This window comes from Neltuma alba, unplaced genomic scaffold (assembly GCF_004799145.2).
Source record: "Neltuma alba isolate B1F8T4 unplaced genomic scaffold, ASM479914v2 tig00010340_pilon, whole genome shotgun sequence".
Taxonomy (NCBI): domain Eukaryota; kingdom Viridiplantae; phylum Streptophyta; class Magnoliopsida; order Fabales; family Fabaceae; genus Neltuma; species Neltuma alba.
Genome location: NW_021635250.1, coordinates 35,215 through 51,832, shown reverse-complemented (window position 1 = coordinate 51,832; position 16,618 = coordinate 35,215). Strand labels below are relative to the sequence as shown.

General features: G+C 37.0%; 2 protein-coding genes across 6 annotated transcripts; one reads left to right on the top strand and one right to left on the bottom strand.

The window, feature by feature from the left end:
- The first annotated feature begins 2,123 nt into the window (after nt 1–2,123).
- On the top strand, nt 2,124–16,181 carry LOC114755787 (U-box domain-containing protein 32). Of its 5 annotated transcripts, none has more exons than XM_028944659.1 (5): nt 2,124–2,193; nt 10,681–10,820; nt 11,485–12,012; nt 14,166–14,915; nt 15,817–16,181. In XM_028944659.1, the coding sequence occupies exons 2-5, from the start codon at nt 10,782–10,784 to the stop codon at nt 15,997–15,999; spliced, it is 1,500 nt and encodes a 499-aa protein (XP_028800492.1). In that variant the 5' UTR covers nt 2,124–2,193; nt 10,681–10,781; the 3' UTR covers nt 16,000–16,181. The 5 variants fall into 5 exon arrangements, with proteins under 5 accessions (XP_028800492.1, XP_028800494.1, XP_028800490.1 ...); XM_028944661.1 differs by having other exon boundaries at nt 2,130–2,230; nt 10,681–10,784; XM_028944657.1 differs by having other exon boundaries at nt 2,130–2,230.
- Nucleotides 6,933–7,553, bottom strand: LOC114755786 (uncharacterized). The gene has a single exon (XM_028944656.1). The coding sequence runs from the start codon at nt 7,551–7,553 to the stop codon at nt 6,933–6,935; it is 621 nt and encodes a 206-aa protein (XP_028800489.1).
- Nucleotides 16,182–16,618: the final 437 nt, after the last annotated feature.

Genomic DNA, 16,618 nt, shown 5'->3' with positions numbered 1-16,618 from the left:
CATAACCAGCTACCATATGGAGTAATTGAAAATCTTGAGCGAGAGCATAAGAAGTTAATTTAGGGAGATAAGGAGGGGGAGACACATTGGCATGTGTTAGCCTGGAATAAACTTAGCCATCTTAAAGAGGAGGGGTAGTAGGAATAAAGTCCTTAAAGTTGATGAATGATATACTACTAATAAAGATCATTTGCAAAATGTTTCAGTCTCCAAATGACCTATGGGTCCACGTCTTGAGAGGAAAATATGGCAAAGGGATAGTTGACAATAGTCCTATAGCGAAAGGAGGAGATTCTAGATTGTGGAAAAAACAAGTGAAAACTGTGGAGTTGCTTTAATGACCAACTTAAAGTTGAGGTAAGGAATGGGGCAAGTATAAATGTCTGGACTGATTCTTGGATAAGGAAGCTATACCACTATCTCCTTAGTGGTGTTAGCCTGAATCTAAAGCTAAAAGTGGTGGACTTAGTTGACAATTATGGTAATTGGAATTTGATGGATTTGGACCAAGTTATACTAGCCAGGGTCCTAATGAAAATAAAAGCCATGCCTCTCCCAATAAACAATAGAGATTAGGATAGGATGTGGTAGGGCCCCTCCGGAGATGGTTCATATTCAATTGCTAGCACTTACAAGAACCTTCTTGGAGCCATGGAAAGAATAGGGAGGAATTTATGGAAGGTCATTTGGAAGCTTAAGACTCCAAAACACGTTCGTACTTTTGTGTGGTTGGCTTATCATGATAGCCTAGCTACAAGATAGAGATGTTGTAAACAGGATGGTACTACTGCTATATGTAGTATCTATAATGCAAATCCGGAGGACTAATTATATGCTCTTTGAGACTGCCCTTATGCCCAAGCTGTGTGGAGGAAAATAATATCGACTAACCTCTCAAGTACCTTTTTCCAGCACCAATGGCAGATCTGGCTAAAACACAATTTGACTTATAGGGGCAGAATTGTTGATGATGCATGATGGCTAGAGCTATTTGCAGTAGGTTGCTGGTTTAATTGGAAATGGAGAAACCAATTTGTCCATAATCCTAAGTTTGAGCTACCTAAAAATTCCAAGGATCTCGTTTGGCAACACCTAGAGCATTATAATAAACATTGGAATAAAGATAGTAGGAATGAGGAGAGGGAGGAACTGGTCTCTGTGAAATGGTCACGAGCAAAGAAAGGTTGGTGTAAACTAAATATTGATGGAATGAAGTCCTTGAATGATAAAGCAGGATGCAATGGAGTCATAAGGGGAGATGAAGGAGAATGGCTAAAAGGGTTTTCAATTAATTTAGTAAACTGTGATGTAATGAAAGTTGAATTATGAGGAGTCATAGAGGGACTAAAACTATGCTAGGATTTGGGGCTCAAAAAAATCGAGGTCGAATGTGACGTGAAGAACATAGTAGATGTAGTACAGTCAGGAGGCTTGGTAATAAGTATTACCTTCTATCAAAATAGATGCATGAATTACTCCAAAGAGATTGGCCAATTGAGATAAAACACATTTATAAGGAACGAAATAGCTGTGCAAATAAACTGGCTAAACTTGCTACTTATCTAAGATCCAAAAGAGCTTACTGGACGACTCCACCAAAAGAGGTCCAAAACATTTCTTAGGAAGAGATCACTAGGTTCGAGATGCTTTGTACTATTAAGGCTTTAGTGTTGTTTGTTCTGTTTTGTTTACTAGGAAAAAAAAAAATTCTCCAAGCCACACCACACAAAAACTTTTGAACTATTATTATTCATTAAGTAGCTAAAATGAGATACTCTCACATGTGGGCTATGCAATTGGATCCTTAAGTTTGCAGGAAACATTGCAACAAGATAAGCCCATCTAATATACCATGCATGTTAGCATATAATATACAAAAACATTCAACAAAAAAATTGGGCCCCGAAATTCCAGTCCCAACGTGGCTGGTACCGAGATGGGTCAACGTGAACACCTCTGCCTTGGTGTTTCAGAACAACCGGCAAGGGGTGAAATTCCAAGCAAAGAATAGTTGAGGGGCAAATTGGTCCAGAAAATCTCCTCACACGGATCACACGTGCTCTCCGCCTCGTTGATGGGATCAAATTTGCTTCTCATTTCCATTCTGCCCAAGCAGTAGGCCAGACAGAGCCGTGAGAGCCGAGGAAGAGAAGAACCAGAGCAAGTCGACGCTGGGGGAGGAGAGGAGGAGAGGTAGGATCCTAAAATTCAAACCGGTTAATAAGTCAAGGTAAACCTCCTGAACCTCCTTCCATCTTCATTCCCTTCGATGGTTGCGGTTTAGGGGGTGGAAATAATGACTGAATCTGTTTAGGTTGGGAGGAAAAAAGATGATGATTTGGTGAGATTAGAATGGGTAGCTGTAGAGTGAAGCATTTAGGTGTATTATCTGCTGTTGCATATGCTTGATCTTCTCTGGTTCATGACCGACGAAACTGGGTTAAATGGTTCAGGGGTTGGCGTCGGGTTCTGTGGAATTGAAGTGGCGAATGTACATGTATATACTTTCTGGTTGCATGTTGATTTGTGGGGTGCCGAAACAGGGGTCTACGTTATTCCCTGCTGCAATCAATTGTTTTATCCGCTGGGGATGATATTTAGATATGATAAATATAGGTAAATCCAAGCTAAAGGGATGTATTGCTGCTGTTATTGCTCAGTTTTGGAAGCAGGATTGGTTTTATAATCGTGGTGTTTCTCTATTTGATGCCATTTTGAATAAATAAGCGTCTTAGTTATATAAACCTTAGCGAAAGACATTTAAACGATTATTTACTTAATGTTATGAAGCTGGAACTTATTAGATTTCAATGTTGAGTCATGCGACCCATAGTGAAAAGCTAGAAGGTGCCTAATGTCTATAATGTAATATGTTCAAACAAGTGAGTATGGTGGTGTGCAGATTTGGAAGCTTGGAGCTGGAAATTGATTTAGGAAGTTACTGATTAATATTTCCAAATGCTGAATCATTATTGTGAATAGGTAAATCATGTTTAGTTGTGTCAAAATAAAGGTTTAAGTCTCATCCTTGAAGATAGGATTTGAGAAATTATAAAGTGGAACGCCCAAACACTCTATCATGATGATTAAATTGTATATTAGCTGCTGGAAATTCTCTGGAAATGTGAAGCTCTAAATTTAAGGAGAAAAGTTTGACGTCTCATGGTGCTAAATCATCTTTTTTTTTAATAAAAGAAAGGAAATTTAATATTCAAACTCCAAGGAAATATGTGCAATGTGATGCTTATTTCATACGGAAAACTGTGATGTACATATATAGGCATTTGCCCCTACTGACCGAATCATATCTAAGATACATAATCAATGAAAAATAGAAAATAAAATCTCCTAGAATCAGGGAACTTAATTACCGCCATCTCTCTACCTATTCTCTTAAGTAAATAAAACCTAAACCTAATTAGGTTATTTGGGCCAAGACTCATATCGGCGCTAACACTCCTCCTCAAGCTAGTGAGTAAATATCCTTCATGCCCAGCTTGCTTCTGAGCTCATCAAACTGGGGCCTTGGTAATGCTTTGGTAAAGAAATATGCTATTTGTTTGTGTGATGAAACATGAGATAGATCAGTTATTCTTGCATCCATCTTTTCCTTAATGAAGTGCTTGTCTATGTCTGATGTTTTGTCCTTTCGTGATGAATAGGATTTTTAACCATGCCAATAGCTGACATACTATCGCATCTTAGCCTGATTGGACTACTAGGTTCAAGTTGTAGTTCTTTCAAAACTCTAAGTAGCCATAGTCCTTCGCATGCTCCATGAGCTAGTGCACGAAGCTTTGACTCAACACTACTCCTAGCTACCATTGATTGTTTCTTGCTTCTCCAAGTTACAAGATTTCCCCAGACCATAGTGTAGTAGCCTAAAGTTGATCTTCTATCAGGTAGAAAACCTCCATAGTCTGCATCAGTATATACTTCTACTTCTCTAGAGCCCCCTTTGGCAAAGTAGAGGCCTCTTCCTGGTGTCATTTTTAGGTAATGTAGGATCCTGTAAACAGCCTCTATATGTTCTTCTAGAGGCTCATTTAAGAAGCGACTCACCACTCGAACAACATAGCATATGTCTGGGCGCGTATGAGATAGATAGAGTAGCTTTCCCACCAGCTTCTCATATCTCTCTGCATCAACCGGCACAGGTCCTTTCTTAGGTTTCTTTTCTGAATTTTCTTTCCCTTCTTTTGGGTTCGTTTCTTCTTCTTCCTTATTATCTAACTTACATACTAGCTCCATTGGTGTGTTTGCTGGTTTAGCACCCAACGTACCAGTTTCCTTCAACAAGTCAATTGTATATTTCCGTTGAGAGACAACTATTCCTTCCTTGGATCTAGCAATTTCCATTCCAAGGAAATATCTTAGACCTCCAAGGTTTTTTACTTCAAACTCCTTCTCTAAGGATTTCTTTAACCTGCTTATCTCACATACATGATCACCAGTTAAAATGATATCGTCTACATACATGATAAGGATTGCCTTCTTTCTACCAGAATGCCTAACAAACAGGGTATGATCTGATTGACATTGGTTATACCCTAATTTCCTTACAACAGCTGTAAATCTCTCAAACCAGGCTCGAGGAGACTGTTTTAGACCATAGAGGGACTTGTATAGTTTGCAGGCCATACCTGGCAGATTGCACTCTGCTAATCCTTGGGGAACGTTCATAAATACCTCTTCTTTCAAATCGCCATTAAGAAAGGCATTTTTTACGTCTAGTTTATGCAAGGGCTAGTCAAGATTAGCCACTAGTGACAATAAGACTCTAATTGTGTCGAGTTTAGCCAACGGTGCAAAAGTTCCCTGATAATCAATGCCGTAGGTCTGTGAATACCCTTTAGCAACAAGCCGGGCTTTGTATTTGTTAATAGACCCATCTGGATTATACTTCTTTGTGAACACCCACTTACAGCCTACGAGCTTCTTGTTGTTGGGTAGTTGTGTGATCTTCCAAGTTTGATTTTTCTCTAAAGCCCTCAGTTCATCTCCAATAGCCTCCTTCCATTTGGGATCTAGAATTGCTTCTTGGAAGCTAGTAGGTAACTTCTCATCTGCCAAATTAGTAACAAGACAGCGCATGGGAGAAGATAATTGATCATAAGTAACAAAATTGCTGATGGGATGTCGAGCACAAGCCCTTACCCTTTTTCTTAAGGCAATTGGCCACCCAGGGTCATTTGAACCTGAAGTAGGGGTTGAGTTTTGGTGGTGCTTGATGCTAGAGGAATCTTGAGTTGCATCGGTTCTGCTGTCCTGAGTGGGCTGCTCATAGGGAACATTAGTTTCTGCATTGTTCATGCCCAAATCACCACGATCTTCATCTGTATTGCCTGTTTCTATGTCATTTGCCTGCTGTCCAGATCTGAATCTAAGTTTCCATGAAGTTCTGGTGGTGTTGGTTGAGATGATGGGGTCGTTATTGTTGGTGATAAGGCAGGGATAGTTGATATAGGATCTTTAGGCTGAAGAAACTCCCATTCCTCACTGCTCTCCCCCTGAATGGGTGTGTTGGGATAATAGCTTTGGTTTTCATCGAAAGTTACATTCATGGTCACAAAGTATTTCTTTGAGGGAGGAAAATAACACTTGTAACTCTTTTGGGTGGATGAGTACCCAAGGAAGATGCACTTAAAGGTTCTAGGGTCTAGTTTACCACCATTATCATTGTGAACATAAGCAACGCACCCAAGAATTTTAGGTGGGATATGAGTGTGAAGGTAGGAATTGGGATGGGTTTTTGCTAGGACTTGAAGAGGAGTGTTAAAGTTTAGTGTTTTGGAAGGAAGGCGATTGATTAGATGTGCAGCAGTGAGTAGTGCTTCCCCCAGTACTATTTCGAGACACTATGGGTCAACATGATAGATCTGGTTACCTCAAGAAGATAATGGTTTTTCCTTTTAGCTGTGCCATTTTGTTGTGGAGAATTTACACAGCTTGTTTGGTGAACAATCCCATATTGTTTAAGGTGTGTTTGTAGATGTGTTCCCATGTACTCTCTCTCGTTATCACTTCGTAGGATTTTAATAGAGGTATGGAACTGATTAGAGATCAGTTTGTGAAAATTGATTAATTTTTCAGGCAACTCATAGTTATCTTTCATTAGAAACACCCAAGTTAAACGTGTGTAATCATCTATGAACGTGACAAACCATTTGGCATGTGTTAGAGAGGTAGTTCGAGTGGGGCCCCAAATGTCACTGTGAATGAGAGAAAATGGTTGAGAAAATTGATGAGGGTGAGATGTGTAGACACCTTTAGTGTGCTTAGACAATTGGCAAACTTCACAGGAAATAGAGGAAAAATTTTTATTCAAGGATTCGGGCAACAATCTAGACATATATTTTGGGCTAGGATGACCTAACCTATAGTGCCACAATAACATTTCTTTATAAGTAAATGTAGAAGATAGAGATTTTTCAGCAGTAAAACTAGAAACACTTGGTCGGCGCCATGGTTGTTGAACATCCACGCAGTACAATCCCTCTAGCATCTTAGCTTTGCCAATCATCTTCCTCGACTCTAAGTCCTAAAACAAACATTGAGTAGCAAAAAAATCAACATGACAGTGTTGAAATATGGTAGCTTTGCCCACAGATATCAAACTGCATTTTTTAAATCTGGTGCATAGAGGATTGTTTTGAGAATTAGGCTTAACCTTTAAAAATTTTCCATCTGCTACCTTTATGAACATTGGGAATGTGCATGGTTTTAAATTTTGAATCAGGTTTGGATTACTAGTCATATGATATGTAGCGCTAGAGTCAACTATCCACATATTCTCATGGTGAACATTAGTTTTTAGGGCAAGGATGACATTACCTATGTAGGCTACATTACCAGAGGCAACTAGTTGTTCTTTAGTCTCATATTTTTCTAGGATTTTCCGGAGACATTCAACCTCATCAATGCTGAGTTTATCAGTGTTCAGAGTCAATTTTAGCTGTGTTAGCCTGTGAGTCTCCTCTGCTTTTACCTCTATTTGATGGTTTCTTTCCAACATACTTCTTTGGTGTGTCCTGATTTTGACAGTGATCACACCATCTATTATTTTTCCGCCCTTTTCCATCATTTGACTGGCCACCCTTGGTGTACATAGCACTCGAATTTGGTTCAAGTTGCTGTGGCTGTACAGAGACTGTAAGTTTCCTCCTGCTTTCTTCTTGCTTCACCATGACTTCATGTAGAGAAGGGAGCTTTTCAAAGCTCATGATACGTCCCCTAATCTCATCAAACACTGGATTCAAACTTAGCAAGAACTTGTAGATTCTTTTCTCCTCCTTGATTTTAGCATAGAGCTGGGCATCAGTAGGACAAGTCCATTCATAGGTGTCATACATATCCAGTTGTTGCCACAATAATACTAGATTTGTCCAGAATTTTGTAACGGTTAAAGTGCCTTGTTTAAGTTTGTCCAAGGCTGCTTCAATCTCCATGATTGCTGCACGATTGTTGAGAGAGGCAAACATGTCTCTTGCGGCCTCCCAAACTTCCTGTGCAGATTTGAAAAGCGAAATACTTGCACTTATGTCAGTGGTCATTGAGTTTACAAGCCACAACTGGACCATTGAATCCTCTGCTTCCTACTTTGCAAGCTTTGGGTCAGAGGAAGAAGGTCGTTTCTCGATGCCAGTGAGATAACCAGCTTTCCTCTTCCAGTCACGAACAGACGAACGCTTGCGGCCCATTAGAGATAATTCTGACCATTCAGCCGGTGAATGGTGATTGATGAGGTGGTAGCATCGATCGGTGCTTGGTAGCTTGGACTCTGATCACTCGATGTTGCAGAGGTATTCAATGCCGAGGAGTTCACACTACCCTGGCCATCACTGTCCAGTCCGAATCCAAACCGGATCATGGTATCTGATACCATGTGCAATGTGATGCTTAATTCTCTTATTTCATATAGAAAACTGTGGTGTACATATATAGGCATTTGCCCCTACGGACTAAATCATATCAAAGATATAGAATCAATGAAAAATAGAAAATAAAATCTCCTAGAATCAGGGAACTTAATTACCGCTGTCTCCCTACCTATTCTCTTAAGTAAATAAAACCTAAACCTAATTAGGTTAATTTGGGCCAAGGCCCATATCGGCGCTAACAAAATAAGTAGTGCAAATTGACCAAAATTTGTTGTTGAGGGCAAGATTATCAAATCGGGATATGAATTGTGAATCAAAAAACCTATTTTTTGAATCTCGGAAGGAAACTTTCGTAAGATTCATGAACAATTATTAAAGGTGACATATAAGTAATTTTATAGAAAAGAACATCAAAAGTTTGTAGATATTCTACACCTCACAAAAAATTAAAAAAGCTAATATATATCAAATTTCAATGACAAATAGTCCCCAAAATCAATTAGGGAATAAAAATAATTAGGGTTTTGATTGATATTTGATAAGCTAAAAGTGACAAGTGCATTAGAGAGTATTTATATGACAGATTGTCTCCTATAAATAACAACAAAAATCAGAAAAAATAAACATGAAAAAGGTTTTTTTTAACGTGTTGAGTCAGATCCAGCATGAACCAGCAATGCCTGAATCGTATGATTCTGGTGTGAATCGCATGATTTAGGCCACAAAAAGATACAATGAGAGATTCGTATCTTTTATTGTCTATTTTGTCTCCAATTGCAAGATTTGAATCGTGAATCGTGGGATTCTAACCACAATGGTTGAGGGTTTAGATTATAAGTGATTATGAAAGATGATAGTTTGGTATGGTAGGAGGATGAGTATTGCTACATTTTAATTGGGAAACATGACTGAAACTTCCAAAACAAGATATAGAAGCTGTTCAAAGTTTTGAAAAAGGATAATTGTCATTTTATATGCTCGAATTATGCGTTGAAAGTTTGGAGTAAAGATTTAAAACTTGATCTTAAAGCTGGAAGTTTAGAATTGATGAGAAAATGCTGTTAGAATTCTTGATGGAAACTGTGGGGTTGTTGGATGTGAATCAAGCTATCTGAAAGTAAGTAATAGCTAGTATGTGATGATTGAAAGTTACGGAGAGATTTTTGAAGTTGAAATTTGATGTGAAACTTGCTGATTTATGTTTTTAGAATGCCTAAATCACGAATAAAATATATGAGGCATATGTAGAGCTTTTAATGAAGGCTCAAACTATATGATTGCAATTAGAATAAGTTGAAGTTGTGAAACAAGAACCAGGCAAAAGAGCTAAGCTAATGAACTAAAATTTGGAACTTTAGTAAGAATTGCTTTGACCATTGAAATATGTAAACTTATAAATATAATGTATTTTTGTAAATGATGAGCAGCCATTTAATAAGGGTAGGGTTTGAATAAAGTTGGGATTTAAGGGAAGTTACGTGAATTGTAAGCTATAAATGGAATAAGTGTTAACCTACCCTTTCAAACAGGTTTTGATATTTGGCCTAGCCCTCTAAGGAAACACTAGAAAATGAGGACAATAAGATTTAATTTGGAAGAAAGCACACTTGGTAGTAGCTCTTTCCTATCATATACTTGTGTTTTAATTGCTGCATGTTTGTTTGTGCCATTATGTTGCAGTTAAGCATGAGAACATGTAATATTTTCTTTGCATGGATTATTAGCCATAGCCATGTTTAGCGGATAGATATGGGGTAGTTTTTGCCATATATTTGTGCGATAGTTAATTCAGCTTATGTTTATTTTATGCAAGTAGTTTAGTACGTCCTTAGCACATCTTGTCTTCCGGAAGTGGTCACTCACTTTCCCTTCTGAGCTTTGGAGCTTGAGTCAACAGTGCAAGTAACCAGAGCGAAGGGTTTGGGAGCATTCAACCCTTCATCCTTCAGCATGATATGTCTCCTGGAACCTTGTGTTCTAAGTTCTAACTTCTGAAAATGCCTCATAGGGGGCAAGGATTCTTTGCTTAGAATCCTTCCTTTGACATCATCAAGCTCTCCTTCTGAGAACTTGAACAATGCTTTCCAACTTGCTGTCTAAACTTGACTACATCTTCTGGGCGTTTACAGTCTTATTCACTTTTGAGGTCATGTTTTTGCCACAAAACCATCATCTCTAAATAATACTCATTAGCACTGCGATTCTCTTGTTTCAATTGTTATTGCTTTGTCTTAATCTCAAACACTTGGGATGTATTTTCCCTATCTGAATATGAATCACGGACAGCTTCCCAATCTCAAATGCAGTGGTAGGAACATGAAACTCTTCTTGATATGAAACAGGTACAATAGAGGCAACTTCAGTATTTCATTGATATGAAATAGGTACATACAAGCTATAGGGTGGGAACGAAGTGATACACAAGATCAAAGCATTAAAATAGAAGACATCCACAAGATCCTACAAAAGCAATGACTTTTTACATTAAAAGAGGGTGATAAATGCTCATATTTCCACAAAGAGATACGTGGGAGCGGCCAAGGAAAACACAGAACAAGCAGAAAGGCAGAGATGTTAGTTGCAATCATAAAAGGAAAGTAGTGGTGGTGGTAATAGTAATGGAAGAACATCGGATAGGGAATAGAGGATGTGTCTTGCGCAATAATTCTAGTGCAATTAAGGATTTCAAATGTTGACCAAAGTATTATAAAAATATATAGCTTGATCTGTTGTCTTGAAAATTTTCATCTTCTTATTTTAAATCTTTTGTTATGTTTTGGGCTATTCATGAATTTTCCAGGAGGGAAGAGATGTACAGGATGACGCAGGAGAACAAGATGAAGACTGGAACTAGGTAACGTAGACACTACGAGCTTCAGATCAAAAGAACTTATAGGGACAATGGTGAGCAGCAATGTAGAAGACAACAGTACTATCAAGGTTGATTGCGAAAGAAATAATTTGACTTATTAAATTTGCTTTGAACATTTGACTTCAGTGTTTTGACCATGAAATTCAATTTCTTACATTATGTTTTCTTATAGTCTGTTTAGATTTTTATCTGAAAATGATAGAACGTAACAAGTTTTCCCAGACTGTCACCTAGTTAACTAGTTCAAGGACCATTCCTTACCTTTTATAGGCTAAGACTTCAAGTTTATGTGTGTGTGTGTGTGTAGTTCAACTCAACATTATGCTGGCCGAGCTTTACTACTGTAATTATGAGCTTAGGAAATGTGGAGGATTGCTGGTGGCCCTATCTCCAAATCATATACTCCTTCAAACTTAGTTGTATGCATAACTTTTAATGCAAAAAGTTCTCTTCCATAAGCACTTGTTAAATAATGTAGGTTATACTTGTGATGCTGTATTACCACCATTCCACTCACCATTCTTAGGGTATTCATGACATGAGGGTAAAGCATGAATCTAGCTATCAGATGTAAATGTCATTAACATGGTATGGCAAACGCCTGCTAATACATTGGAGCAGATATGCATTGCATGATGTAAATGTGTTTTATAATTGATGTCTAGTTGGAGCATACCATATAGATCAATTCAATTTTCCTCTATAACATTGCTTCGACACGTACTCATTCAGGAAGAAGCGTTAGAAAAACTGTGTGCTGATGAGATTAGTAGAAGACGAGAGCTTGAAGAGCTATTGGCTACAGAAAAGCAAGAATTACAAAAACTGAAAGACCAACAAGACGAAATCATGGGCGAACTGCGAATGATCCAAGATCAAAATTCAGCTCTTAACGGCCAAGCTGTTGAGTCCCAGACTGTGGTGACAGAGTTGGAGGAGAAAATTTTTTCAGCAGTGGAACTCTTGATAAGCTTTAAGGACAAACGAGATAAGTTAAAGATTGAGCATTCAAATGCAGTCAGGGAAGTCAACAAGTTGAGGAAATTTGTAAACATGGATACTGAATATCCTCATGGAACAGAATTTCCTACATTTTCATTCTTAGAGATCAATGAGGCAACTAATGATTTTGATCCATCTTGGAAGATTGGAGAGGGAAGGCATGGAAGTGTTTACAAAGGGATGCTTCGCAATATGCAAGTTGCCATAAAGATGTTGCCCTCTTATGGCTGTCAAAGTCAACTGGAGTTTCAACATCAGGTCTTTATTAGTATTTATTCACCAGCTTAAAAATCATAATATGAACCATAATATATTTCGAACAGAGTCTCTAAATTATGTTATTTACATGCTTCTGCCTTTTTTCTACAGCAGATGTTGAAGTTATGTGTGTGACTTTGGTAATTTTCACCGTTCTTTTGCAAAATATTCCTATTATTAAAGAATTGTTTCTTTTACATTGTTGTGAGAACAGTTTCTAATGTTTTTCTTCTAAACACTGAGCATTTCTTATTCAATCTTGGATTGTTTACCTGATTTCATTTGCAAGCTATTGGCAAAGCCTACAAAAATAGTTAGATTGATCAAGCAGGAGGCCTTACATTTTGAATGTCTATTATGGTCTTTTTAAAGCATCCTCTTGTTAATCGAACGATATTATTTTTGATTATTCTAATTACCGATCTTTGGTTTGTTTGGATTAATGTTTGATGAGCAGCTTTTTGGTTTACATAGATAGATAGTTTTGTTGTCCCATGATCACTTATTGGATCTGCTATGTGGTGGTTACTTATTTTCTGGCTTTGGGTTCCTGATTATGTGGGATTGTGCGCATATCTCTTCGGAATGATTTATTTGAGTTGTATCTCCTTTAAGATTGCTCAAAATTTTGTGCAACAAGATTTGTGGCCCATTATCAGATATGTTTTCCATTTCTTTTGCTCCAAAAGGTATGTCTACCAATTATGTTAGATTAATCGCCATTTGCTCACTGCCTGTGTACTTTGTTCTGGAAATTGATGGGATCCCACATGAATGAATCGGAGTTGTCGTAGTTACTACTGCTTGGTGCATGGTAGTTCCTGCAGAAGAGGCTTCATTTTTTCAATTGAAAATCATAAATTGGATAAAGGTTATGAAAAAAATTGAATACAGGTAATACGGTGGTAAAAATTATTTTTAAGGTCAGTAGCAGTTGTGGTTATACTCAGTTTAGATCACTTTTTCCCTCTTTTAAGGTGTTACTGCCTGTTGTTCAAAACATGTTGACCATTTTTTAATGCCCCTTTATTTTATGTCCATTATTCTTTTTGTTATTATTGTTGATCCCATTTTGCATTATTTCCATATATTCTATGTACCTTAGCTTCCCCCACCCCACTAAAAAATAACCTTTTTTTTTCGGATTTGAGTAGCAATGTTGTTGTTACCAATCCTATTTGCATTCTGCTCTGTGTTTATTCAAAAAATGAGGAGCACTTCTCAAAATTTCTGGTTTTCCTGGTAAAGAGTTGCATTTGATATGTTATTGAAGTTATTCTATTTTAACTCAATGCCTGACTCTTTCTTTAAAAAATTGTAGCCAACTTATAGCTTTTGCCTTTTTTTTCTTCTCTCTTTCTCCGTCCATAAATTATATATTAGAGTAGTGGTTGATAGAGCATGATAACATTATGTGATTCATGCAGCCTACCTCACTGTGTTATAAGAGGAGAGGAATGTCTCTACTAACTTTTCTCTCCACTCCCTCTCCGAGTAATATTTTCATCAGTCGATCAAATTTCAACAGTTGAGATGTATTTTATAAGAATATTATTAAAATATTAAATATTAAATAATAAAAGTAGATAAATAAATTTATACCGTTAAAACTTGATATAAGTACTTTAAAATGGTAAATTTTTATATTTAATATTCTAATAATATTTTTACTTAGTTTTAAATCTCTACTATTGAAAGTTAATCCAATGGCAGAGATTAAGTGGGGAGGAAGTGAAGAGAGAAGTTATTGGAGACATTTTTCTCCCAGACATGCAGACACATTATTTTGTGTATTGTATGGATGAAGGCTTGAAGGCTTATAAATAATGAGGCAAACTATAGATTTTATATTGTATACTGATTTGATATCTTGATTTGATGTAATTTTTTAAGGAAGAATTGTGATTTGCTTCATTTATGTTTTTTCCTTTTTGAAATTATAAACTTGATTCTCTAGAATGCTTTATTCTTTCCACGTATCAATCTGTCTATCTCAATTCTGTCATCACTCCAACAATACTCTAACATGAAGTTTCTATGGGCCTAAATAATGTTATCAGATTGCCCAAAGTAATATTTATGTGACAGAGTCTGCCTCCTGAATCCTGACTAACGGATTGCTGACGTTGTCTGTATTATTGGGTGAATTTCAGGTTGAGGTTTTGAGCAGGGTAAGACATCCAAGCCTTGTAACACTGATTGGAAGCTGCCCAGAATCTAGGTCACTTGTCTATGATTACCTTAATAATGGCAGCCTTGAGGACCATCTTGCCCGCAAAGAGAAGACTCCACTTCCTTGGCAAATTCGAATTTCCATTTCTGCTGATATATGCTCTGCTCTTATCTTCCTTCACTCCGGCAGGCCTTCTATAATCCATGGGAATTTGAAGCCCAGTAAAATTCTCCTTGATGTAAACTTTGTTGCCAAACTTTGTGATTTGGGCATTTCTTCTTTAGTCCAGCGCAGTGGGCATTCAGCTGACAGTAACACAACAGTTGACAAAGGAAATGAAAGTTTGGTGTATGTGGATCCAGAATTTCTTCTCACTGGGAAGCTCACACCAGAATCCGATGTGTATTCATTTGGAATCATATTGTTACAACTTTTAACTGGCAGGCCTCTTTCAGGAATAGTAAGGGATACAAAATGTGCATTGGAGAAGGAAAATCTCAAAGCGGTATTGGACACTTCAGCTGGAGAATGGCCACTTTATCAAGTCGAACAGCTAGCATATTTGGCATTGAGGTGTTCTGAGAAGACTCCGCTGAACCGGCCAGACCTTTTGTCAGAAATCTGGAGTGCCCTCGGACCATTACGAACTTCATGCAGTAATATGTCACTATTTTCTACTTCCAAGAAGCTTCACCGCCCTCCTTCTCACTTTGTCTGCCCCATATTTCAGGTGAATATCGTAAACTGCTCAAACTATAGTTTATGGGGAATGATTTTTTTTTTTTTTTTTGCGTATAACTCAGAGTATCTTTAAATCACCTTATGCTTGAGACTAATATCTATTAAGTCGGGAGTGTTAAGTTTAAAGCCCTCTCAACAAGTACGTTTCTCGAGATTCAAGCTTAAGTTCTCCTCCTTATACGGTGTGACTGGTTACCATTTCAACCAATGGCTTGTTGGTTATGGGGAATGATATCTTAGTCCTAAAAGATTTTGCTGAAAAATAAACTGCAATATAGGAATCTTTCTTGAAAATTACTGGGAGTGACCTGAGACATAAATTTATGTCTGAATTTATATTTACTATTTATTTTTCAACAAAATGTTCTGTTATCTAACGGCTATCAAGTTGATATTTTGGAGCCTAATGTCATTCTCCCTATATTTTAATCAAGTGCCATCATCGAAGTCTATAACATATTACTTTCATAAGTAAATTCCTCATGTTTTAATCAAATGCCTTTTATGTGTTGGTAGTTTGTAAGCAGTTATGACATGTCAATTACTCCCTCATACACATAATTTACTGACAATTCCAAAGCAAAGTTAATGAAAGGAGTATCAGATTGCCAAATCAAGCAAAGCACTCATGCAGAACTCGAGTGGTAGCTTTGGCGAATTCTAAGTAGTCATTACTGAGTAGTATTGTAACCTAGGGATCACACTGTCATTTTTCTGGCGACTGTAAAAGGGGAACCTCATCAATATGCATATAGAAAAGCTGCGTCCATACATTAAGAATCTGCATAACTCTGATGTATTGAAGCATAATTGTCTCGCTGGCAGCTAACTATAGATTACTTTTTGGATTGCTATCTAATATTTCATTGGCTTTGTGTTTGATACTGTAGGAGGTCATGAAAGATCCTTATATAGCTGCAGATGGCTTTACATATGAAGAAGACGCAATAAGAGGATGGTTGGATAGTGGTCACAACACCTCGCCAATGACAAACCTGAAACTTGAACACACCAACCTGGTGCCTAATTATGCATTACTTAGTGCGATTCAGGAGTGGAAGCACCTGCAATAACATATTTGCCCTTGATCAATTTTGCATGCACTTGTGTATAGTGGCATATTTACTGGTTCTGTTATATATTAATCCATTATTGTACTGTAATTCTGCCCATGTAATTGATTTAGCAGAATATACCTTTCATTTGCTATCACATGGTACACCTCAATCTGTCGATAGCAGGTCTATAGGTATCATTGCATATTTGCATACATTTAATACTTTAACTCTAAAATCATTAGTCTTAAATAATTTTTTTTGGGTAATAATTATGGTTGCTTAGAAAATTAAACTTAATATGTTAGTATTTGAGAATATTTTATCAATATTTAAGATTCTAATATCATCATTTTTTTGTTAAAAATTTTATGATTAAATAATTAAAAGTATATTTTTTAATGTTAAGGGATCAAATTGAAATTTTCTATAAAATTAAAAGACTAAATATGTATTTTAGAAAATTTGTAAACTTTGTAGCCATCTTTTAGCCTTCGGAGAGCAAGTCCACGGCTAGAAATAAATCAAATAATGCAAAATAAAACGGAATCAGGGTGTTTTTTTTAAACATATCTTTCTTTTGTTATTTTGTTTTCAATCAAAAAAAAGGTTTCATAAAAGGCAAAATGTTGCGAAA